General features: G+C 42.5%; 4 protein-coding genes across 4 annotated transcripts; 1 reads left to right on the forward strand and 3 right to left on the reverse strand.

Moving 5' to 3' along the window:
- Positions 1–432: 432 nt before the first annotated feature.
- Positions 433–7,606, reverse strand: LOC128730714 (serine-rich adhesin for platelets). The gene is made up of 7 exons (XM_053823793.1): positions 7,586–7,606; positions 7,403–7,519; positions 4,489–4,698; positions 4,317–4,403; positions 4,003–4,156; positions 2,872–3,231; positions 433–2,807 (listed from the first exon to the last, which is right to left on the reverse strand). The coding sequence occupies exons 1-7, from the start codon at positions 7,604–7,606 to the stop codon at positions 2,005–2,007; spliced, it is 1,752 nt and encodes a 583-aa protein (XP_053679768.1). The 3' UTR covers positions 433–2,004.
- Positions 7,607–14,174: 6,568 nt separating this feature from the next.
- LOC128731363 (transient receptor potential cation channel subfamily V member 5) lies at positions 14,175–17,401 on the reverse strand. Its single transcript, XM_053824478.1, has 6 exons — positions 17,003–17,401; positions 15,280–16,593; positions 15,061–15,212; positions 14,720–14,993; positions 14,413–14,655; positions 14,175–14,318 (listed from the first exon to the last, which is right to left on the reverse strand). Exons 1-6 carry the CDS (start codon positions 17,399–17,401, stop codon positions 14,175–14,177), a joined length of 2,526 nt encoding a protein of 841 aa, XP_053680453.1.
- A 523-nt stretch (positions 17,402–17,924) lies between these two features.
- LOC128731050 (drebrin-like protein A) lies at positions 17,925–20,093 on the reverse strand. The gene is made up of 4 exons (XM_053824144.1): positions 19,801–20,093; positions 19,384–19,576; positions 19,148–19,311; positions 17,925–19,074 (listed from the first exon to the last, which is right to left on the reverse strand). The coding sequence occupies exons 1-4, from the start codon at positions 20,053–20,055 to the stop codon at positions 18,415–18,417; spliced, it is 1,272 nt and encodes a 423-aa protein (XP_053680119.1). The 5' UTR covers positions 20,056–20,093; the 3' UTR covers positions 17,925–18,414.
- Positions 20,094–23,019: 2,926 nt separating this feature from the next.
- LOC128720521 (probable serine/threonine-protein kinase dyrk2) lies at positions 23,020–24,374 on the forward strand. The gene is made up of 3 exons (XM_053814194.1): positions 23,020–23,062; positions 23,129–23,374; positions 23,438–24,374. The coding sequence occupies exons 1-3, from the start codon at positions 23,020–23,022 to the stop codon at positions 24,343–24,345; spliced, it is 1,197 nt and encodes a 398-aa protein (XP_053670169.1). The 3' UTR covers positions 24,346–24,374.
- The last annotated feature ends 1,317 nt before the right edge of the window (positions 24,375–25,691 follow it).

The raw sequence follows: 25,691 nt of genomic DNA on the forward strand, positions 1-25,691 counted from the left end.
CGTTACGTTCACAGAGAGTGAGTATGAGGATGCAAATAACAGGCAATCATTTGCGATACGTTACTTCTGCTAATTGATACGCGTTAATCAAATTTTTATCCTCAATCTAGTGCCAAATGAGCGTTACATTTTTATGCCATTTTCGCTGTGAACGCATAGCATCCTCGATGAGGTAATATGAAATCAAGTTATGGTATACCGTATACGAATCGACTGTGATTGAATTCATAAAACGGGGCTGATTTTCGGATACAACTATCATTTCTACAGCATACTGAGATGGAATTTTCTGTTGCATCCCTTTCGCATGCTTTAACATACTTTCAGAGTGTTATTTCGGATGTCATTTTTTTTAAATGTCGGTTGTCTGCACCCTTCGCCATATTTAATAGCATGCCACGCATTCCAAGCATTGTTGTCTATTTCTTCATTCTCCAATATAAGCTTTATTTTTAACCGGCTTCACTTTTTGATCTTTGGGTTTTCATATCAAAATAAAATTTATAAAATAGCTAAATATAAATATATCATTTCATGCTATACTTGTGCCTGTGAATATTGTTCTGGGGCTGGGAAAATCTAATGAACGTTACGCATTCTGTTTCCCAGCTGACAAACTTTTTGACTACAATCCCAACTCTTCGCTAATACCTGGTTTTTCTGACTCCATTCTCACACGTTTGTACTACACGCTGTCCAACAATTAGCTCAGCTTGTCTGTAAACCCGTCATTTATTATTGCATTTCCATTATCAGCATCATCGATTTTGTATTATTTATAATCACTTTCCGTGTTCTGCGGAACGGATTGAGCTTCAAAGGGCAAATCAAGCCACCGAATAAATGTATATTTTTTTCACTACTTTAAATTACATTCGCACATGCTAAAGCTCCATTCCAAGCAGACGTTATGCTTGCTAGACATTAAAAAAACTACAAGCAATCATATGCTTTAATCGAACGATTTGCCTCCATTTTGCCTAGCAAATGCTGCTTTGTTTGTTTTTGCAGCCAGTTTAACCTATCAACGAGTGAAATACAAAATCTATAAAAAAAGTTTCAATAAGAAGGAACTGATTGACGGCTTTAATATCGCTTCAAAATGAAAATTGAATGCAAATAAGGATTACACGTGCAGACACGTGCGTTTTTTTATGTGTTGGGTTTATTTTGGTTCCCGCTCGATAATAGTTGAACCATAACTATAACCATAACCTCTAACTTATGTTAAAAAATACACCGCAATTGGCTAACGAAAACAAAGCCTTATAATAGTAGTTTCGACTGTGCATTGACGTGATATATATCCACTTCTTTTGATAAATGGTACACTAGCTGTAGCACAAATTCACGCAAACAGATCTGCTCACACAATTGCTCAAGCATTCAGCCAAAACTATCATGCCTGAGCGTCGTTAGCTTACTTTCGCGGTGCACAGGTTTCTTCTTACTCTTACGTTTGTGATACACAAAATTGGCCCACCCGTACATCGTCCTTGCGCAGTCCTTTGACGGTGTAAGATACATCAGCGCTAAGAGCGACTGCTGAAATCATTGGCAAATACTTTAAAAAATATCGACATCGAAATCATATCAAGAGATATTCGATACACGTTTTATATCCATGTTTCTACTATTTCTATGATACCTCAAATGGCTTTTAGGTAGCCGTTTACTAACTTACATGCTTTATATTTGATTTTTTTGATTAATTCTACTGATGTATATATTTGCTTATCCAGTTTTAATCTGTTTTTATTCGCGTTTCTTTCACGTCTCGCTTCCTCGGGACGATGCAGAATGTTCAGGTTAGTGGAATTCTTATTCAAAAAATACCTGCAGAATGGTAGGGCCAACGGACAAATGGAACGGACCGACTACGACTGGCAGGTTTCAATCCTCCATCGCTTCTATGACAGCGTGTCTAAATATCAGCTTCCCACCCAACTTTGTCAAAAAACCTGACAAACGCTCGACGTTAACCAAAACGAAAATGGCAATGGATTATTCCTTCCTAACAGTTCTGTTGGGGGCACCATTGCTCGCTATCGCTATTGGTTTCGAGGATGCATTATTGCTCACGGTACCTCCTTGCATTCCACCCGGACCCCCTATACCTCCACTGTCTTTGTTGGGGGTACCTTTGACCGTAACGTCCTGTTTCTCGTTCGCGCGTCCGTAAGCCGCTTCCTTATTAGCTCCACTTGACGTTATTACCGTGGCGGTCGTAGTGTCTATCACAATCGATGGAGTACGTGTGGTTGCGACTCTGTGTGAAGTACTTCCACTAACAATTTTATTAGTAGTAGTAGTAGTAGTAGTAGTAGTAGTAGTTTCAGTGATAGAACTAGTTGATGGATTAGTGTTTGCGTCAGTACTAACGCTACACGGGACGGTGGTTTTTGAGGCTAATTTGTTCGATTTATCCTCCTTCTTTGGACAGGGATTGATGCTGGCGGTGGAGTTGGCTGATGACGATGTCGTCGAGCGGCCACTTCCGGGAGTGCTTTTCTTCGATGAGCTAGTACTTGCTGGTGCAGCTGTAGTAGCGGCCGCTTTCGATGGAACACTCCTCTTGGGAGATGCTTTGGGAGACGATTCCGGGGTCGACCGGGGACTTGATTTTGGTGTCGATCGCATACTTAAACGTCGGCTAAGCCCAGGAGAGCTACCGGATGTTCCACTAGAACTCGCACTGCCACCGGAACCTCCACTAGACGAGCCAAGGTAAATGGCAGATCCGGTACCTCCAGTCATGCCACTACTCAGGTCGACCCGCGACCCATGAATGGACGGTGGCGCAGAACCTTTCGATGAAACAAATAAAACATCATTCCTTCTCCCAAGGAGTGACCTCAATCAGTGACCTACCGGTGTAAGAGTACAACCCGGCCGGGCTGCTCCGAGGACGAAAGGTACTAACGATGCTGCTGCTGCGACGCAGCTCGGAAATCTCGCCGAGATCGATTTCGGCTGCGTATTCGCCGGCTGCTCGGGGGTTTTCCAGGCTACGGGTCGCTGTACTGGATCCCTGACGTTGTCCTAGCGCTTTCGAGCATCGAGGCGAGGTAGGACAAGACTGGGCACCGCCTGGACCACTCATGCTGCGCACTGACAGCTGGGACGAGGTGGAAGGAGATGTTGAAAGCGAGGTGTTGTACTGCTTCTTGGACGAGATACTCGATTTACGCGTGGGCCGAATACCGCCACGCGAGTCCGTCCGGCATATTCCTACGAGCAAAGACATGAGAGGGAGTTTTGAGATTGCCTCACTTTAAAAGCTAATTGATGCTATTCAAGTCGTTGCCAATACAATTCTATCAGAAGTAAAAAACACGCATTGTCTACTTCGTGGCAACGTTCGATGTTAACCTGTGCAGCCTCTTGTTATCAGAAAACTCAATATATCATAGTGCCAGACGAGCTAATGAATGGCGATAATGACTCCTGTGACAGAAGCAATGAGGCTCACGGTGCTTATCGAAAAGCTAACGAGATAGTTTTACTTTTATTTGCGTGTTCTGCTTCCCAAGACGACGCGGTTCTGTCGGAACGGCTGATAAAGGCACTACGGCGAAGATGATGGTGACGGTTGTGTCGAGGCAATGAAGATGGATGATGGATCCCTCGCCGAGGGAAGATAGCAAAAAAGCACAGCTAATGAATGATGTCATGATAGTTAGACGCACACGTGCATAACGTGAAGGAGCTGGAAGGAAGAAAAAACAGCACCGAGGGTAACATAAGAAGCAAAGAAAAACAAACAATGTGAAAAGCCAGTAACCGTAGGGTCACTGTAACACAACGATTGAACAAGCTCGTACGCGATTGTGTGTCGTCTTTAAATAATCTAGCTCAAAGCTTTATTATAGCGAGCTAAATGAAACAATTAGAAACTGAACATCATTAGGCCTAGTGAACTTTAAATGATAAATGAAATGTTGAACGTTCCTATGTTGAGAATGATTATTCGATACATTTTTCTTGCAAATACGTACTCACCAGTCGGACAGTCTTTACCGAATTTGCAATGTCCTTCGCAGACTCCCTTGCTTTCGAGCAACTCTTCGTAGTAGTCTAGCGCTATAAAGCATTGCTCCTTATCCGTTGACTCCAAGGCTAAGCTAGGAAAACGCTCCTTCAGCCGTCGTCTTTCCTGTGTGCAGGAATTTCAACGAATAATGAACCCAACCCAGAAACAAGAGCAAATAACACACATAAAAAATGTAAGCAATTTATCACCCTCATCATCTATGAGGAAAATTAAATTAAGCCCATTTCCGACAACCAGAGCACGTGCGTATATGACGACTTACCTCTTGCAGTTTGCTGGACTCGAAATCTTGGAGCTGGTTCTGAAACCCAAGATTAGGATTTGCTATTGAGCGACCGGCACGTACCACCTGAAAGGTGAAAAATGAAAGATCGTCATCACTGAATAACACAATGATCAGTAGAGCCGTGGCCGAAAAATGAGGAGTTTCGCACCTTTAACGCTTCTTTCCAGCTCAAAGGCGTCACGGCCATGATGTAGGCTACGGCCACCGTCACTGACCGCGACATCCCTGCTAGACAGTGGATCAGCACATTGCCCTCCTTCAGGCGTGCTGAGTGGATAAAATCGTTACACACCGAAAAGTACTGGGACAGGTTTTGGTCCGGTTTGTCCGCTGCGATCACGCACAGGTAGTGTTTGTCCTGGTTGAGGATGAGAAACAACAACAACAGCTGTCTTAGGTTCGACCTATTCCATTACTTAGTTACTTGAGCGTGCTCGACCTGAAGCACATATTAATTACAATAGAAAAGTCTACACATTAAGCAATTTTGAACTTTTGCATGAGCCAAAGAAGGCGTTTTAGCATTTAAGCCTGTATGCTCGAGCAACTCCGTATGTTTTGAATCACCGTATAAACATACAGGATAGGGTTGGAATGGGGTTTTCTGAAACTTTTGGCAACTGGCATTTCCGTAGAAGCCATTTAATAGAGAATTGCGTGACCCGATAAATCCTACTTGAGTCTGTTAGTTTGTGTAGGTTAGCTCGTTGAAGCATCGTTTTCTCTGCCAACTTGTCCTAAATTGGTTGGATCGAAATCGAATAAAACTTTATATGGAAGTGCCTTTTCTGGAAAACTGTCGCCCTCACCAAATAACCTCACTAACATTCGATGATGACTGACATCACAAGAAAAACCCGCAAAATAGCATTTGATGGCATTACCGTGAAAAAATGTCGTGACTCTTTTGGTCACGCGTATGTTTTCCAGGGTATTGGAGCGTTGCATGTAAAACCTTTTGTGTGGTTGTAAACAGCTCAAAAAATGTCGGCATGTGGTCTGCCGGAACGATAACCCACATCCACAGGACCCACATAACATCTGTGTCACGCAAGCAAGTATTGATTTGAAAAACTTCTTCCACGGCAGCGGGTTCAAATTTGGCCCGGCCGCTTCCACTGCCGGGACTGTACAGAACGTAAAAAAGAGTAATGTAAAACGATGATGAGGTAAAATGTTTACAAGGCTGGGTGAAAACCGAAGGATAATAAGGGATGCTTTCGCTAATGTATCGACAGTCAGTGGTTGCGGGTTAGTAGTTGTATTATTAAATTTTGCAGTTTATACAAATACCCGCCACGTTACGCCCTACAACCCTTTCAACATGACACGACATGAGAAGCTTTCAAGCGAGCAAGATTGATGAGAAGCCCTTCTAGCCATACTTTTGGTTGGAAATCATTTTCCTACTGCCTCCTCGACAAGTGAACAGAACAAAAATCTGAAGCCTGGGTAGAAGAGCAATGGGGTTGTTTTTACTTTTATTTCTTTCTCATGCACTCTGGATGATGTTAAAAGAAAAATAACGAAAATCCCATTCGATTCAGTGGAGCTCGATGAAAATTCTTATATAGAAACAAGATTTTTGGCCTCGATTCATCCACCTTCTTCTCGGTGTCTCGCTTTTGATTCCATTTGTAACCATTTTGTTCGTGCGGAATGGTTCCGATGGGGATTATGGGATTTGTCCTTCTTATATGTTTGTCGTCTTTAGCTCTAAGTCTCATTTGTGTTCGCACAAAGTTTGATCAATGTCCTTCGTACGTTGTGTCAGGTAGTAAAGCAGAGGCAGGGTCAGCTAATGTAGCTCGACCTCTTTGGAGCCGCTTCTTCCCATACTGGCATTCAAATAATAAAACAAACTCCATTCCACAGACAAAATGTTGTCGTGTGGGTAATTCGTGCAGTAGCTCATTCGAATATATTTGCAGTACAGATAAGAGGCATCCGTCGTGCAATATCGATGACGCATTATGTAAAACTCATCCATCTACTGCGACCAGCCGACCTTTTTTGATAGCCTCCTCTCGTGGGAACGAAACAAAACTAATGGAGGCATTTCGATGCTACTAAGCAAAATTGGCGAGGTCCTTGTGCAGTACAATGATGTTTTGAGGATGCTATGAAAAATACTTCCGAAAGATATCGCAGTAGAGGATTTTTATGATTCAGTCCAACTTCATTTTCTTTTACTGTCCTATTCAACATGAACTTCTCAACAGGATCAGCAAATAGTCATTCGTTTGAAACTCGTTGACGACTTTACTACGGTGATAATTGCAAGAACTTGATCAAGCCTTGGCAACAATTTATATTTGTTACAAATTGCCATTTAAGCGTGTAAATAATTAAATAATTATCGTATCAATGTTTCCTAGCGGTCTAAATGAAAAGCTGCTCTCTAATAATCAATTCATAAGCCCTAATGATGACATTTTCTCGTTTAATATTTCTACGGCATCAATATGCATAAATTAACACCCCCTTTGTGTAGGCCTCGATACCAACACAAAAGGTATTTCATCTGACGCAATCTTATACACTGGTCCCAAGGTACTGATTTTGGCTGGTAGTTTTTCCAATATCTCATAATATTATGTCACGTTTGCTTTTTACGTTTACGGTCACGTCCATCAAAGCTTGGATCCTCTATCAGTTCGCATTTTTTTACAACGAAGGTGGATCGAAAAAGGAAACTTTTTCCATAAAACGCCGAACACCGCCAATCGGTCAGCAGTAAATCTGTTTTGTGTCTCGTACGTCTTCTATTTTACTGTCTAATATTTTCGATTCTGGTTCTAACTACTCGCACTGAAAAGGTATTGATACAACAGATAAATTGCGTACTCCTCAGAGCCCAATATGCCAATCTTTCACAAAAAATGCGACCCATATGTCGTTCGTGTATGGCTACTGCTGATAAGCAACGAAGGTTGCACTCATTAGAGTAATAAATCATAAATTACAATAATGGTATTAAAGGGGAATAGCAACACAATATTTCTGGCGGGGGATATATGATCTTGGTTAACCCTGAGGAGTAGCAAAGAGGAACTACTTACTGGATGAAATCGTCGTGGACTGTCGTGTATAGAGACGATATGTGTGATGCCGTGCCGATCTAGCTGCTGGTAGTCCTTTGAGTCCCGATAGTTTCCAATGTACAACCCCGGCATAACCTGACATTAACACGCTGAGTAAATCATTCAACAAAAAATATTCTTACGGAATCGCATGACACTTACCTTGTTCATACCATTTCCCATCTTGCACGTTAGATTAGGTTATGTTTCGTTTCGAAAATAAGCGTGTTTTACGGATCTGAGTTGTACTCTAACATATTTTTATACGTTCCATCACTAGCATACCGTGAGAAGTAATCCGGAGGCTCCTGTTTGAAGCTTTCGGACTCCTTTTTTCTCGCTCCTAATACTGATATGAGCACTTTTAGTGCACAACAAGCAACAAACAAGCAACAAACAACAACAGTTTCAACAAATGGCGAGAGCCGTCAGCTTCATAACCCCAACAGCATAACAACATCATCGAACACACCCAACGGGAATAATCGGATCAATGTGATCGTCGGATTTGTTGGAGAAAAACAAACAGGAGTCATTTGGAATTCCAATCGTTTCCAACCGTTTTGACAGCTGTTGTCTGGTTCATTCCAAACCAGAACCTCTAAAGCACACTTCCAAAAATTCCCGACCAAACCGCTCGAGGTGTTGACTAACAGACTGGGACTTCTTTTGATTAATTTTGTCCTCCTGGGCTTGCAGCGAGTAAAACCAATATCACAAACTTTATTAAATCGGATCCACTTTTCCGTGCCAATTTTACTTAATTTGCACTGTCGCAGAAGTGTGTGCTCTGCCGGGACTGTTTCTGAAGTAAAATGGTAGCATATTTTGTTTATTACGTTGTTTACCTGCGGCTTCTGCATGCATTACATCCAAATGCAAGGCCTCCAGGGCCGACGTGGTGAGCCGTTGTAACTAAATTTTCTCAACCACCAGTTTTCCGCGCCAGTGCTCACTCTATGGTTTTTGGAAGCTAAGCAATCATCGTACATTCGCAATGGGGACGCCAGAAGTACGCTTCTACTAGTTTTCGAACGAAGGACAATTGTTTCCAATTGAATTTTCTTTCTTTTTTCATCCATCGTCAGGCGATGGTTGCGTTGTATTAACCGGCATCTTTGTTCGCCTACACGTGCATGGCTGGACAATGTTCTCTCAAACCTGGATTGTAACGCGTTCCAAGCGGGTTTCTCTGGCCGTTAATTACTTACTTACACTTTTTTTACAGCGTGCCCTTATCGATGACGCTTGAATTCACGGTTGATTGGGTGTGTTACTTTCGACACGGAATACTTTTGCAGGTTCACATTTAGAGCGTCTATTTCGGAGTTACTTTTCGAGGCTCCATCACATTTCGTGTTGTTTATTTTCTTCCAACCGAAACGAAGATTAATCAACTCAGCATGGCACTATTTCTGAGTGAGTTTATTGTACTGTTTTCACGCATTGATTTTATATAAAACCACACCGATTAGTGTTTCGCCATTCTGTTGTTCATGCACGGCACTGTTTTTGTTATATTGAGTTTCGAAGAATGCTCGTTTGAATTCAGCCCTCGTAAAGAATATGTTTGCCCTCGTTAACGTCACTGTTCTGGAATATTTTTCCGGCTTTTTTTCAATCATTAAGCAAAAGTTTTTTTTTTTCTTTGAAATGATGAGCTTTTTACATCACTTTCCATGTAACATCACCATCACCGCTTCCCGGAGGGCGACAAATAAAACCAGTATCTCTAAGAAGCAGCTAAAAGACCGTTAAAAGTGTCGCACCCTCAAACGTGACCTATCGTCGATGGGCCGAGTGGCGATCCATGTTGACAAACGCATCTTCGAACTGTCCTTCTGCCTCCTGCAAGGGTAAGCTATCCTAATACCCACGGGCTACCCGTGCAGACGACTGCCATCGTACACGTTGAGATGGCAAGTTGGTAAGCAGCGGCGTGCGTATTATATAACCAGCCCGAATCGTACGATTTCGGCTGTACGAACCATCCAGCGGTGCGTGCAGATTCCTATTTTCACGAGGTCACGATCACGCCAACACGGACGTGAGCGCGTGCCGGAATTTACGGCCCACCCGCAACAGGAGCTTTATTGCATTTTGGGCTCTCTCGCGCGCAGGATATCTCCCGCTCTTCGAATGGCAGCTGTCCGCGGCCGTTTGTGTGTGTCCCGGCTGCATGGCTGACGACGCTCCCTTATTTTTTGACAACTAAAATACGCGCAAGCACGCGACACCACGACAGAGAACAACGCCACGGTAAACAATGTGTGCAGTTGCTGCTGCAACTGGCAAGACGGAGGCCCGGATTGATATCAAAATTAAACGCACGAATCGAAACTCTTGCCTCTAGCTCGGTCGGATGCGCGTAAATACACACAACGTAGGTGGTGCTTCATGGGCGTGATACTACGCTAACATAATGCTCCCCCAAAACTACATAATCGGCTACATTTTCTATGGAACGAGGTATGGAACGTTACCGTTACACATCGCCACAGGACATTCACCAGTGTGGCTCGAGGTCATTACCGTATCGTACGATGTTGCGATTTTGTTGCTTTCTCCACTTTTCACTAAGCGTTTTTCGTATTGTAGACAGGCTGACGACGGCACTTGAGCGTTGCCATGGTTCCCAAACGACACTTTTCACTGGCCAACGTTGGCCTTCTTCTTTGTTTTCTGTTTTCCACCCTCCTAGCGTCGTTCTAGCAAACTGCTTTCGTACTGCTTTGAGTTTAAGTAGGTGTGCGTACAAGATACTGGAATGAAAAGCACCAACAATTGGCTAGACGTGATAGAAAAGCATGTAACTGCAATGTTTGCCCTATCGCACAATGCTTTTTTTGTTTCTCGAGGCTCGTAACGTAAAATCGTTTCACAATAAGTAATTGTAAAGAAGAAAATCATGCTCGAAAGTCTTTTATGTCGAGTCCTTTTATGTTCAAAATTATAATGATTAAGCCTTAACTAAAACACGAAAGATACCAATTGAACCATAATATAGTCATAATACTAAACCATAACTACAAAAAAAGTATACACTGGCATTCCGCAAAGCTGCTCAACTCACACGATAACTCCTCACAGCAATACGACACATCCAAGAGTGAAGAATAAAACTGGTCACACTATGAAGTAAAGCTACCAATGAATGTTGTCCTTCGAAAGCGGGCTCGGAGGTAACAAAATATGAAAGCGAGTGAACCAACCCCGACCGGGGTTGACCAAAATCCGGGACAGCCGGAAAAGTCTATCTTCGTTACCGAGCGCGATCAGAAAGCGAAAAAGACTGAGCACACCTCTGAGCCCAACTTGCTCGGGAGCGGTTTTCTCGGGTTCGGAAATTTTTTCATTGCTCCGCAAAATAGAACCTGCTGGTATCCAATCTCACTCTCTAAATCCATTTGTGTGAGAATGAACTCGTTGCTCTCTTGCAAACTCATGCACTGAGGAGGGCATGTTTTCTTCCTTTCAGCCTCTTTTCCATTCATGGTCCTTTTCTCATCCCTTTTCGTCATATTAGTGGGCAGTTCGCCTTGTTGATGAGTGTCATCACTTCGGACAGCTGCACATATGTTGAGACAAAAAAATTAGCCATCTCATCCGTCGCCATATCTTGCCCCCAATCAGGTTTCACAAGCTCTTTGGCGTTTGCAATTTTCTAGTCTAGTTGTTTACGTTTTTTTCTTCTTATTGAAAGCACATGCTTTTTTCGCTTTCACACTTGCTTTGCGATCATTTTAAAATATCTAAATCATCACGTCATACCAGACAAAAATTAAATTGAATGCTCCGATATATTGGCTCCTTTTTAATGAAGGTTGTTCATTTGAAAGAAAAATATTCAAAATGAATTTTTAATCAAATGTCTTATACAAGTTTCATTCGAGCTAAGATTTGTATGATCCAAATTATGTCTAGCAAACTGTTCAAATCAATGTAAATATTCTTAGATACATCTTTCTGGTCTTCACTCTAGCTTAGTAACAATTGGCAAACGTTTGACTATATTTACTGTTTAAATCATGTTGTTTGTTATGATACACTCGATGATGCCGCTCCCCTGTTTTATGGGAGAAAGTTTTCTTTGAAACGTATTATATTGCGAACTTTTGATCTGCATTTTATGATATTAAGCGGCAATACAAAATCGTACTAATAGTCTGGGTCTTTGCGTGATATTAGTCGATTATTTACAAACCGCATGCTCAGTAAACAGATAAGCCTTATAGTTTCTTCGCCCATTCCATGAGTTGGAGCTTTCGGATAGATTTATGGATAGAATGCGTCAATGCATTATTGAGTTGATTTAATTGCACCAAAATTATTACTCTCGTTGGCCAGGTGCACGTTCGCTGCCGAGGGTGAGCTACAACGGCAGGTAAAAGTTGGATCGATCACGTATGAAAGATAAATTGTCATCTGCAAAACCATGTTTCTCGCGCCTAAATTGCTGCAATTTGTTCGATTAATTCCCCTCTTGATGGAGACGCCTGGTCTGTCTTGGCGTTGGCATGCGGACGCCTGGTTGGTGGTATAAAAACAGACATTTTTCATCCAGTACTATGACCTGCTCTTAAAATTTCCTTTTTTTTACGGATTGATTGTTGTATTATATCCAGCTGGTTGTCTAGTTTCTTGAGTTATCTAGTAAACATAATATTAAATAATATTAATAACAAATAATATTTTTCAGTGTACGTTTTATTTGATCCTCTCATGTCCGTTGAAACTGCAATCAAACCAAGCAAAGTAGAATCAAATTTTTATGCTTAAAGTAATAATGGTCTCTTATTGTTGTGATTATACACATGAAACGTTGAAACTGTTGATTGTATGACATGTATTCTTCCGCAAGTGTTCCACAGCATCGCACCCTCTAGAATAATTTCAGCATTTATCCACTCGTGGGAAAATTCCCTAGGGCATGACGCTTCAGTTGGCCGTTTTATGAAACAAAACAGCACCCTTCGAGAACAGCACAACTGTGGTAACCCTTGCCAACACATTAAGGACCACTCACTCCAATATGGCAGCACAGCTGAGGGCCAATATTTTCCCGCCCAAGCCATGGCTAAATGCAGTGTACGGTAGCAATAATCCCTTTCCCTCACATCTGTTGTACGCATCGCCAGATTCATTCCCGCATTTAACGTCGGCCGCACAGCAACCGCTGTTTGTCCTTACCACCTATTCACCCACTCGCTCTCCATCTTTCATAAGCACTCAACAAACGTGTAGGTCAGAGACGATCGAAAGAGCAAGAGAGGAATGTCGACCTTCATTTTCTATTAATTGCCAACCCATTCTATGTGCCCCATATTTAGCACTCCGTTGGGAAAAAACACACACATCATCATATCTACTCCTTTCTCTCCTTCAGCCTTCCGCCAGCACGACCAAGCATCCCGTTTGCTTTCATATCTCGTTCATTGGTGATTCCCCGAGATGAAAACGAGCGCGTGTCCTGATTTCTCTTCTTCCGCTGGCTGCATTTACATCCTCGTCGCACATCTTCGTCTACTTCAAGCCAAAAATGTGCTTTATCTTCTCGTGCCACCATCCAGACGACTAAATAAACGGATCCATTGCCGAAAGGCATTCTTTCCTCATCGCGGTAAACCTCGAACATGCTCGTATTTTAAACCCTTGAAACGCTGAACGGTATCCTGTTGTTGACACAGATGTGCTTCGACGTTGCTTTTAACTTCGCCTTGGTTTCATGGCCTTTTGCTGCGCTAGGCTAGCGCTCATACACATTTTATTCAAGCATCAACGTTCTTTATCGTTAACATCAACCGTCAAACTAACATGCATTACTAATTCAAACGTTGCAGATGAGCTTTCGCCGATGGTTCCATTGATTTAGTTTTTTTCTACAAATAGCCAAGAAGGTAATAAAGCCATAGCTATTAAAAGCATGCTCCAATGAGCTAGTTGGCTAGTACGTTGCCTTGTATGAACTAAGCCAAGAACAACTGTTTCAGTAGATGCACATCAGACTTGCATATTACAGCAAGCACAGCAATACTCACATAGATACTCGTAAGATTCGCATTAACGGACGCAAACTGCTTCTTCTGTCCATCCTATGTTTTATGTTGACTCTTATTCGTTATTTAGAATACGATATACAACCTATACAGAGTTCATAGAATCTATACAGAATCGTAAACAATTCCCCTCTTGATTTCAGGGTTACCAAATTGCTTTCGACAAGCGAAAGTGCATGCTTTATGAGACCCTAAACTTCAATTACTGCATGTACGTGAATGTGTTTGAGTAAAAGTGATGGATACCGTACTGTATTTAGACAACCAAGGGATCTTAAACCGCCATGAATGCTCTATAGGTTTTCATCTTTCCTGAATATTGGTTAGCTTTACATATCCCATGAAAACACAAAGAGCTTTCATCAAAGCTCTCTTAGCAGTTCAAAGAGCTTCAAAGCTTGTTGGTCTAGACGCTTTACAGTGCTGGATTTCCATTAAAGGTGAGCACACATTGAAAAGCTATAATTGTAAAATTTCGCAATATATGGTGTACGATGAGTACAAATAAAATGACGCTAGTTGAGAGTATATGATGACGAGCTGTAAACGACTTTATTTTACCTACAATAAAACTTCGAATAGATTTCAAAAATTGACCTAATCAACTAACGAATGAACGGTTTCATATTAGAACAAGAAACTGGAAAACACTGTATGATTTAATGTTATAAAACAATTTTCTCAACTGCTGCAACTCACGACGACATGTTGAGATACTTTTCACGTAACAATCGTCTTTGTTCCGCACGTGCATCTCTCTCGACCTGGCGCTTAGTCGACAGACGGTCGTGTACACGCTTCATTTCCAGTATTTCCTTCATCTCTTCTTTGTCTTCGTCCTGTAAATTAGAAAGAATCTCGATCAATCGAAAAGTCAAACACAATCGAATGAATAATCATTGCCAACCATTCGCTTTCTAACAAGTAACTTACTGTCATGTTTAGCCTCAACACTAGTGCTCTTCGGCCGTCTGACATAGGTTGACTGTACGACATCAAGTTTTTCAAGCGCTCTTTCGGTGGAACGCCACGCTCCACCACCAGCACAATCCGAGCCCATTGTCTCTGCCATTCATTTTTAGTCTCTGCAATCTTCTGGTAAGTGTTACCCATCATGGCAATCAACATGTTCACCAAAAGCACAGCTACGATCACCATAAACAGCACGAAGAGGATCTACAAATAAGGAAAAACTTGCTCATCAAGTGAACACATACGTCACAAAACGATGGGGCCGTACTTTAGCACAAGCTTCGTGGTCCGTATTCTCGAGCGCCCCGTAATAATCTCCAAAATTCGTCAAAGACATCAAAAACATCGCTACTATTGATTCTATTGGTGAAGGCATCGGATTGGCGTCACCTTCCTCCTCCGGTTTGTATGACAGAAACACGATATAGTACGCCTGCGAGAAACCCATCACAAACACTAGATAGATCACGACGAAACGCAATAAATCTCCCATCACCATGCGGTAAATCATCACCACGAATGGACCCACCGTCTTGAATCCTCTGAAAAGCAGAAGAAAGGTACAAATTATCTAACAATACCATGTCACGATGTATAGCAATGACGCACCGACAAAAGAATAAAAAATAAGGAGCCGTAGTGAGCATTATTGCTACGGCTACATGATCCTCTAGCTCCGTAAAACAAAGAACTTTTAAAAACGGTATCACCATCATTATGCAGCAGGAGAACAGAAACATTACTCGAGATGGTGCAGTCATCTGTGGGATGAAAACTTAATTGTATTCCTCATACTTATGCCACGACAACCATCCCATCATTGCTTACAAGGTTCTCAAAGAACATTTTTCGCCCAAGAAATTTTAGTTCCCTCAGGGCCGCGAGGAGATACAGGAACGATCCAACCAGTATGATCATCTCCGATATCAGCCGAACCTTTCCTTCCAATCCATCATAATCCATCGTGTGGCACTTGGAGTTAAAGAACAATCCGTCATCGATCGCAGATGGATCATCCTCGGCCGAATCTGAAGTACTTCCATTGTGTTGCTCCTCTAGATCCGTTAACTTTCCTCCGAAGGCATCGATTCCGAGTCGAATTTCATCCGTAACGCTACTATTCAGTGACGGTATGATATTTTTCAACATTGAAACATTCCACAACTGCTGGCGCAGCTCTTCTTTGGTAGAGGATGTTTTATTGCTACCGTTTTGTGCATCTTCATCCTCTTCATCGGCAGGAGGAGGGCCGTTGCGTAGTGTAAAACTTACCAGTGACACACAAAAGTAACAAAAGAACATGAAAAACTGTCGATAGAACTTATCCTTCACAAATGTGTTCCATTTTGTCTTTAACAGGTCGATTAACACTCCATCTAGCAAGTCCAAATGCTCGTCCTTATCACCGAACACCACCAAATTTAGAGCAGAATCCTTGCTGATGTTGCCCGTCTCCACGTCTATTGTATCGATCAAAACCAACGGATAAGCTGCACAGGTAATGCTGCCCAGTTGCCAGTAGATCTCGCGCTCGATATTCATTATATGGAAAAACATTTCCACGCGACCAAGTTTAGCTGCCAGCGTTAAAGGCGTTAAATTCTGGTGATTACGAATACTTAGCGACGAACCAACCTCGTAGCCCATGTCGAACGTTGAGATCTTCTCGTAGATCACGAGCATATGCAGTACGGTGTTCCCGTTGAAGTCCTTATTATCTGGATCAGCTCCGCGAGCTAACACCAAACGATAACACTCCTCCTGCCCGAGACAGGCGGCAAAAGTAAGTGGATATTCACCCCAGTAAACGTATCCGTCATAGTTTGTCATTTGGACCATCTGAACAACTTCTGTCTCAACTATATCATACCGAGATGCCTTCTGATCTTCGGGACACATGAACGTTCCACAGCAACGCTCATTCACGTCGGAATTATGATCGAGCAGGTATTTTACCATTGCCGGATCTTCATTCACAATTGCTAGGTGAAGTACGCTTTCTCCGTAGTATTCATCGCACATGTACACATCGTTAATGAGCTTGGGATAGAAGCGCAACAAACGTTTTGCCAAGTCCGCATGCAAGGACGTCGCGTTGAGCAAGCAGAGATGTAGAATCGTTTCCCCTACAGCGCCTCGTTCCTTAGATTGGTTAAAAACAGACAATATTAATTTAAATCAGCATATTATTTTTGGCCAACATTTAATTACAAAATCGTTCACTGCAGCTAAATAATCTTTCATAATCATAATTTTCCGTCACTTCGTCAAAAATGGTGGAACACGTGTCCCTTATTTCCTCGTTGCAGCTGACTAGAACAACATAGCAAAAGGTATGTTTTTTCTGTTGTATATATACATATATATTACATACACACTAATGCATGTGAAAGTAAACACGTGTACCCTAGGAACAGGTAGCACGTGTTTCTGTACACTCGAGCGTCTCCATCATTGATGTTTATTTTTAAGGAAGTGAGGTAGGGTTTCCGATACATCGTCAATTTTGAGAACTGGATTGAATCAGTTACGCAATACACGTGATCTGTACCTTTATGTTCCAGCATACTTCCCGGTAGCCTGATGGATTTAGATAGTATTCCGCTTCGCTTACTTCAGGGCAGACGGCATCGATATCGAAGTCTTCCTCGGGATTTTCCATCGCACGAATTTCAGGCAGCTGTTTATGACGCGGACGTTCCCGGTTTCGTAACAGTACCAACACCGATACTGGAATGTACTTTCCTTTGCCCTTGTTGTACAGGAATGGCTCAACCTTCGTTTTGATTGCGTGATCTATCTCAGCGTACTGCTTGTTCTGGATCGCGCGTTTCATCATATCAACGAGCAGACCGCCACCTTTTAGATTCACGAACTTATACAGCGCCTGGGTGGACACTCCAGCCTGCTTTTTAACGCCACTGGTAACATTGCTCTCGGTATTTCCCATCCTGGTTGTCTAACACACAAGGAAGGCCTATGCTGTGTATTACAACGTGATCGTAGTTAAGAAATCCGTAGCTTTCCCTTACATATACTTTTACTCTAGGGCATCTCAGTTTTAAAATACAACACTGATCAAAACACTTGCCAAAACTTATGACATAGGGCGCGAACTATTATCTATTGCGGGAATTTGTTTGAGACTCATTCGGTCGAGAGCGAGACATTCCGCAAAATAATTTATTGAACAAACAGCACCGACTACGGCACAGTTACCGTTGCCAACAACCGGTTCGTTACCGTACCGGAAGCGGAACGCGCACGTTGTCAGTTGCCTGGTAACTTGCTCCATTTCAGCCCCTTCAAGAAGCAGCTGATTTACGTGGCAGTTGCGCAAAAATCGGAAACCAAACTCAGCATTTCCTTTGTACCTGGTTCCTTTCCAATTTTATTCCTTCAATAAAAAAGCATTTCTCAATATTTTCTTTCGGGAAATAAAACATTAATTGTTCAGCAGGAGTGTTATGGGTTTGGTGAGTTACTTATTATTTTAACCGGGGTCTGTTTATCTGCTTCGTATAATGTTTCGTCTTTCAGTGCTTACAATTAAAAGGTTAAAACGTATTATTATTAGTATTCAGGAAACAGGGTCTGGGTTAACGGAGCGAACGTCATATTTCCATTACATCTTCTGCGTTCACTTCATTTAGCTATTATTTGCACATTTACCATCACTAGTAAAACGAAAACACCATGAAAAAAGTCGAAGGACAAAAACAGTACTTTCAACAACGCTGATATCAATTGTGTTCCATTTACGTCTTAGTGCCCGGAAAGATACACTTTCAATTGCAATGGGGGCACGTTCGTGTGCATGTATTGTGCGAGAATCTACGAAAGGATTCAATCATGATCGTTTGCATTATGCTAACAGCATTACCGTAATCGTGTGATAAATTTCTTTTGCGTTCGATCGCTAATAACAATGCTGATATTATTTTAATACAATGCTCCTTCCATTCAGATGAGCTCAACATAGTTGGCCGGAAACAGCCCGTACGTACCGTCTGGTGCGAGCCCTTGCCACCAGCCCTCATCGATCTGATCGATGTGCGTGATTATGTCGTCAGGATCAAAGCTGATTTCAGAATCATCAGCCGCCTGATAATCGTACAGCGCCCTAGCGCGTATCATGTTATCTTCATCGGATAGGTCGATCGTCGCATTAGGATCGAAATACTGACCAGCGGCTGTCTCAGGCACTTCTGGCAAAACGGCATTTTCGCCGACAGCCACTGTTCCCACCAAACCGGGCGGAGTCTCTGTCCCGTTTTGCTGTTCGCTTTCTAACTCCGCTTTGAGCTCGTTGATAATACTGCGTTCTTCGAAGGATGCCGTGGGCGAGAATGGTGGTTCGGTTAGCTCTTGTGCCACCTCGGCCTGAATGTGCGTTGGACTCAGCTGGGCGGTGCTATTTAAGAAACGAGCTTTAGCACTGCTGACCTTTGCACTCGCTTCAACCACTTGCTTGATTTCACGTTCTCGTTCCGTCTTGCTTTGGTCCGATGCTTGTCGTGCGTAGCTTCGATCTGGAGACACTGGCGTTGCGGCAAGCACACTATCGGCACCCGTTGCCGCCTCTCTTTTTTCAAATTCCTGTTCTTCGCGTCGCCGTCGCTCCTTAAGCGAAGAAGAAGAAGCCATGTTATATTAAAATCTCGCAATCTGCAACTTCTGTACAATAACAACTCACCTTCTCTAGCAAAACTGTTTCATTTAGCTTTCGTTCATATTCTGCCTGTAGTCGATGTTTTTCTTCCTCTTCTTCCTTGCGCCAAAATTCATCCCGTTCTGCCGGATTGATCTCCTTCGTCGGATTTACCCGGCTATAGTTCGTACCGACCGGCTTAGGGGATTCTGTAGCATTCAATTGAGGAATAAATCTACAGACTTTGTGACATACTATATTGAAATATTGAATCTATTTACCATTGGCCTGTGTGTAATCTTTTACTTTGAAATCATTCACTACCACCTTCTGCAGCTTCTCCAGTATGCGGGCTTCCTCCACATCGTCTTCGTTGGTAGCATGCACTGTAATGTGGGCCCCATGCAGCAAAGCCGTTACGTCACGCACATGCTTAGCACATGTTCCTTTCCGTGCAATCGGTGCGCCTTCACCCTTTTTACGATAAGAAACGTATAAAAAAAAGATAAGTCAATAGTTTCAACTGTTATCGATAACGTACGGTAGAGGAATTAGGTGACAAAACAAACATTATTATCTACGATAAGCATGGTACTGATTCACAAGGGATGAATGTAGCTTGTCAGAATAATAATAAAAAAATACAGACATGAATTTCCAAAATCATAATTAGAAATATCTCCGGCTGTTAAACTTACCTGCCAGTTTATGAACACAAATTTAGCGATGCCCGTCTCTTGGTTATCCACTCTTAGAAATGCGTACTGAATTTTGCCCGAATTCAACTCTGCCCCCAGTTCCGAGATACCGTCCTCACCGGTTTCCTGTAATTTTAATACGTTCGTTTGGCCCTCGTACCCAAAAAGGGCCCAGTTGGTAGAGCTCTTTCGATCAACCACAGTTTTCCACGCTCCAAAGATAGCATCTCGGTGCTTCTGCAGATCTACCGACATCTTCGTTAGTTGGCTCTCGTCCAACTACTTGAACTAGATGGTCACACCGAAAATTTGGTTCAGTTGCTCTGCGTCCACTGGGCAGACGAATCTACAAACGACACCGACAGTGCTTGGAGCCACCAACTTGCAGAGCGTTGACCCACTTTCACGCACGAGTGGTTTCGTCGTCACACTCGCGTTGCTTTCGGTAACTGATTCAACCTGCCAAATCAACGGGGGTCGTCAGGTGGGAACGAGCCTACACGCCAATCAAAGCATGCTGCATGCAGAGGCGGTACCCACCCACGAGCTTTACCGGCCGGAAGTGTACAGTGCCAAGACAAAGCTAATTACACCACCGTTGACTGCAGTTCTGCAACAAAAACGATAGTTATATTTCTGTAAAAAAAATACCAAAGAAGGTAGACTTACGCCGAAAGATAAATCAGGGCAACATTCCATGAATTTGTCAAAACGCACAAACCGAACTCGCTGCTGCTTGACTACCGTGTATTTATGGTACTTAGCTTCTATGCTGTGTTCCTGAATGAAGAATTCATACTTCGCAAGCTCATGTGTCTTTCACCTTCGTTCGCCATTTATCAACATCTATGGGTAAAATGTTTCAAATCCAGTTTTATGTTGAAAAAATTGCAAAATTCCTCACGGAGCAATATACCGACCGAAACAAACCAACATACACACGCTTTGGTTTTCAAAACGTCACTTTCAAGTTTACATGTTGTCAAACTCGTGGCCAATAAAAAGATAGTAAATTTATTTTTAATTGGACTCATTTATTTAAGCATTCCACTCGATATTATGGTATTTTTGCATTAAATCTTTCTTGCCGACTAACAAATCGTCGATCTTAAATGAACATAAGGGAGGTGGTTTACGTTCTCGTTCCAAAGTCTTGCTCCATCTGTTCAAAGCATAATTTGAAACTGACGTTTATAATGTCAAAGCGTGCAAATATGCTTGATTGTTTCGGTCGGGTATTTCAGTCCTTTTGTTTTAAATTTGAGTAATAAATTTATACTAATCGCTTTAAACCATAAGGTACGGTACGTACGGCGAGACAAATTAAGAGTCGAAAATGAAAAAGGTTAAGTAGTGTAACTCCTGGAGAGATTCTTAGCTGTATACATGCCGACAGCCCGAGATAGCTTAAGAAGCTGGCTACCGTAGTCATATTATCGTATCTTGCCAAAGAAGAACAACAACACACAGTCCATCTGAATTCAGCTTTTTTTTCTGCAAAAGTAAATGATGAGCAGTGATATACAGTGCGCAAAGTGCATTAATTAACTTATGTGAATTTGCAACGTATAACATAGTTAATCGTTTTATTGTTTCGTGTGTTGGGCAAAAGGGTAACAAGTTCAGGCGACAAAAAATAAACTGCAGTAACTTCCCACCTTCAACGTAAATGATCGTATAATGCACGAAAAGAAGTAATGATCACGATCATGCGCGATCATTTAGTTTAAGTTTAGTGTTGTTCAGTTCTTGAGAAACTCGGATCAGAGCTTCAAGCATTCAAAACAAATAGTGAGCAATTGATCGCGATAGATCGTACGGACAAGATAGAAGTATGTCCGATTCCAGGATAAGAAATGTTAATCGAACTATAGTTCTTCCTTAATCAAAGTTCCTGTGCTTTCGGCACAATACATCGCAATTCGTCTATTTGCCGGAATAGCCAGCGAAGAAGGCTACACCGAAGCTAATACGGTGATAGAAATAAGAAGACGAAAAACGAAACAGAGACAAACTCCGCTCGCACTAGCCCCCACTTCGACGGCGCCGTTGCTTGAGATTCAGCGCTGCTTTCTTTGGTCTCTCATATGAACAGCGGTTGTGAGCTGTGGATTCGGTAGGACAGGTGGGCAAGCCGAAAGGAAGCGAAGCAGTAGAGTCAGGTCGCTTGTGCGGTGCGCTTGCGAGTACTGTGGTGTAAGCGAGAGATCATCACTCGTGCGTGCGAGTAACAGAGATCGCTCAGGTAGCGGCTCACGAAGAAGAGCAAGGCGCAATACAAAACACAGAGAGCGAGAGACACAAAGCATCAGCCAGCAGCAACAACAACAAACAGCTTTAAGAAGATCAATTTGCTCTCGCAGAGCTCTCAGTGTGTACGATCAAGGGGCAAAAAAGGGTGATTCGACCGTCAGCTTGGTGTAGTGAACGCTTTAGTTAGATATATTTCGATCCTATCTTACATTAAACTATTTGCAGGTCGTTCTATCGCACAGTTAAATAACATTTAGCAAGGAAGATAGTAGTGCATCACTAGCATCGCGTGAGTCAATCCTTGCGTAAAATGAGTGGGTGAGCATAGCGAAGTCTTGCTCAGTGTTACAATGCCCTAGCAGACGAAAAGAAAATATGCATCCTTTGACAATCTTTTCGCCTCCCTAATTGGTTTCGAATTGATAAAAGTGGTGATCCTATTCCAGCTGTGAAAGAGTGAAAAAAAACCCTTAATATTTATCACATCATATATGTTCTCCAGCAAACACACAGACTCACACGTACGCCATCCGTCCATCAGTGAAACGATCTCTCATCGGTGAGCTAGAAGTGAGAAAGTGAAAGGTCGCTTCGTTTTTTGACAGTTGTTCTCATCGAGCTCTAATTCGCCTCTCATCGTGTTGTGGGGATTATTCTCGGTCGACGATCTTTTCTTTCTCATTTTTCTGGCGGTTCTACACAAGATCCCCATATGTGCCGTAAACTTAGTTAGCTAGTTTGAATCGTCCTAGTAAACAATTGTACAACCCGTGTTGCCATCTGTTCGCCAACTCCCGTGTGTTTGGTAACGGGGGATATACAGAATCCCGCAATAGGATCATCCGCGGGTCGTTTTCAACCACGATCGCTGGTGCCAACCCTTCACCCTTTTTAAGATAAACCAGTAGGGATCACGATCCCGCAAACGTTGCCACACTGAAAAAGCTAGTGCAAACCCGTCTCAAAATGATTCGCGACCCTGGTGGCGCTAACCCAAATGAGAATCTAGGTAACATTAGTGTTGCTCTAACTGAATTCGGTGTCCAATGATCTAATATTACACTTACTATTACAGATTCACCACCGTCCCCAAAGTATGATCGTATCATAGGGCGTCCACCACCTCTGGACGACACCGAAACGCCGCTGGACATGACTGTCCGCCGGAAGGATTCATCCGACGGGCAAGGATCTCCAACCGGTGCAAGTGGATGCGATCAGTCAAGGGATGTACCCATCAATCTCAACGTTCGCCCGAGTGTGATAACGAAAGCACCACCTCCACCGATTAAGAAACGAATCAGTCATATGCACACCAATGGTAATTTTTTCTACGTGTATGCTTTCGCAGAATTTTAATGTATATACCGGTACATTTTAACAGGGGAGATCGTGCTGAAAAGTAGCGTCAAAACAACGAGCACTACAACCGTGGAATTATCGCCGATTGTTAACGTTTCGTCCACGTACTGTGATGTATCCATCGAAGAACACTTTCGGCGTTCTCTTGGTCCAACCTACAGCTCAATCTACGGCGACAAGCAACAGCTACAACAATCGTCGTCGTTGAATATGACGAATAACAACACCAGCACTAACCAGGTATCGTTTCCACTCGACCCGTCTATGCATCACGCTCAACAGAATCATCCACTGCCGCTTCCTCTGCTACTGCAGAAACACGTCATGGAAACGAGCGAGTCATTACCTCTGACTGTCGCTGCTACCGGTGTAACAACCGGTGGAATGCGAAATCACAGTAGCAGCAGTATTAGCTCCAGTTCATCCGTGAGCTCTAACAGCAGCAGTTCCAGTAACAGCAGCTGCAGTAGCAACAGCATCAGTAAAAATATCAGTATGAGACCCACGGGCTCGATGAGTGGTGGGATTCGGGCGGTCGCACCAGATACAATCGAGTTAAAGCTGTCAAGCGATCCAGCCCCGCCGATACCGTTGGTACCGGCCACCGTCCTTCCGCCATCTCCTGGAGCTCCTTCGCCAGCGGCGGGCCTATCGAATCCGACTACCGTAGCCATATCTTTAACGTCTCCGAAACACCTGCACCAGCAACCACCACCGCCGGCCGTATCGCCTGCTTCTCTGACTACAACTATGTCTCTATCTTCTTCCTCGCCGTCGTCGTCGTTAGCATCCTCGCCTGCACCGTTCCTTCCAATTTCGTCGCAACAACATCAAAAGAGGCCCGATTCGGGTGAAGAAGTTGATGATCATTTCGCAAAAGCTCTCGGTGATACATGGAAAAAAATTCAAGAGAATAAGATGAATTTGTGAGCGGCAACTGTTGGGGGAAGAATGATTAAAGAAGCACTTGTTGAGTTGTTTAAAGTAAACGCTGTGAAAGGGCATATGTTGCCCGGCCAAAGCGATATTTTGATTTCATGTTGGTGGTAGCTTGTGTCAAAATCCTTGCTTGAGTATTGTATTGAAGGAAGGAATGAGATTCGTATACCTCTGACTGTCGTGAGTGAGAATTCCGACCGAAACTTACCCCGTAAACCGGATTGACTGCCCGGCTACGTGAAATATCGAAGTCAAGTGAGCCTAGTGATAGGCAGGCCAAGACTGCTCACAGTTGTATCGCCAATTAGTAGTAGTAGAATTTGTTTCCTTTCGTTTTATCATATGGTTCTGTTTTTAAAAAATAGTATTAAGTTCCTTTCCCATTACTGTCAACCAATGATGATCCATACTCATGGGTTTATTGACGAAGGTGCACTTGAGTGATTGCCTTCGTTAATGGTTGATGATTTCAATAGACTTTCAAAGGAATGCTAAAGCTTTTCATATAGAAAGTATTGGTCGAAGGTGCTTTGAACGCAGACAGTTTGGGGCATTTAAAAGTAAGGAAAATTGTTGCGCTCAGCGCTTCATTCAAGAAGGACAACACAACAGGATATAATATGATGTGTGATTCTCGCAACCTTTAATATTGAAGTTATGGGGTTTCTGTAACAGACCCAGTTAATAGCGATGACACCGATAGAGAGCAAAAAAGCCAATCGTTTTATGAACGGTTTTCCGCGTCTGATGAATATTTCGCGGCAAATCCACAGGGTGTACTCACATTTCATTGACTTGTTTAAAACGAGTGCATTTACTAATTCCTTATTGTTTTGTTGTTTATCTAGACTTGTACTGGAAACTATTATGAATCGTTTGCATGACAAACAAACGAAAGAAGGAGCATTGACCCTACAAAAAAATTGATGATTTGGCTCGCGGAAATTTAAAAGAAACTCTAATTTACGTTCTTAAATGAACTAAGATCGAAATATATTTGTCAGTACTTTGTGTTACACATAAGAAGATACTATTGAATTCACTAATTGTAAGATATTACGGCTCCATACGTTTACGTTGTCATACCGTAAAGAGAGATAAATGATAAAAGCTTAACTATGTTCAAAATCATCGTATCTTCCGACCAATTTTCTAGTTAAAAATGTAATATTTTCTATCGTTGGTTATCAATTTACTCTTTTTGCCTCTACTGGTATTCTATATTCTACCCTGTTACACGTAACATAAGTGTAGAAGCACAAAACTACAAAAGTGTTTATGGAGATGGTTGTTTTAATTTAGAAATTGGTTACTCGTACACGAGGCATTCAAAAATG

Source organism: Anopheles nili, chromosome 2 (genome assembly GCF_943737925.1).
Source record: "Anopheles nili chromosome 2, idAnoNiliSN_F5_01, whole genome shotgun sequence".
Taxonomy (NCBI): Eukaryota; Metazoa; Arthropoda; class Insecta; order Diptera; family Culicidae; genus Anopheles; species Anopheles nili.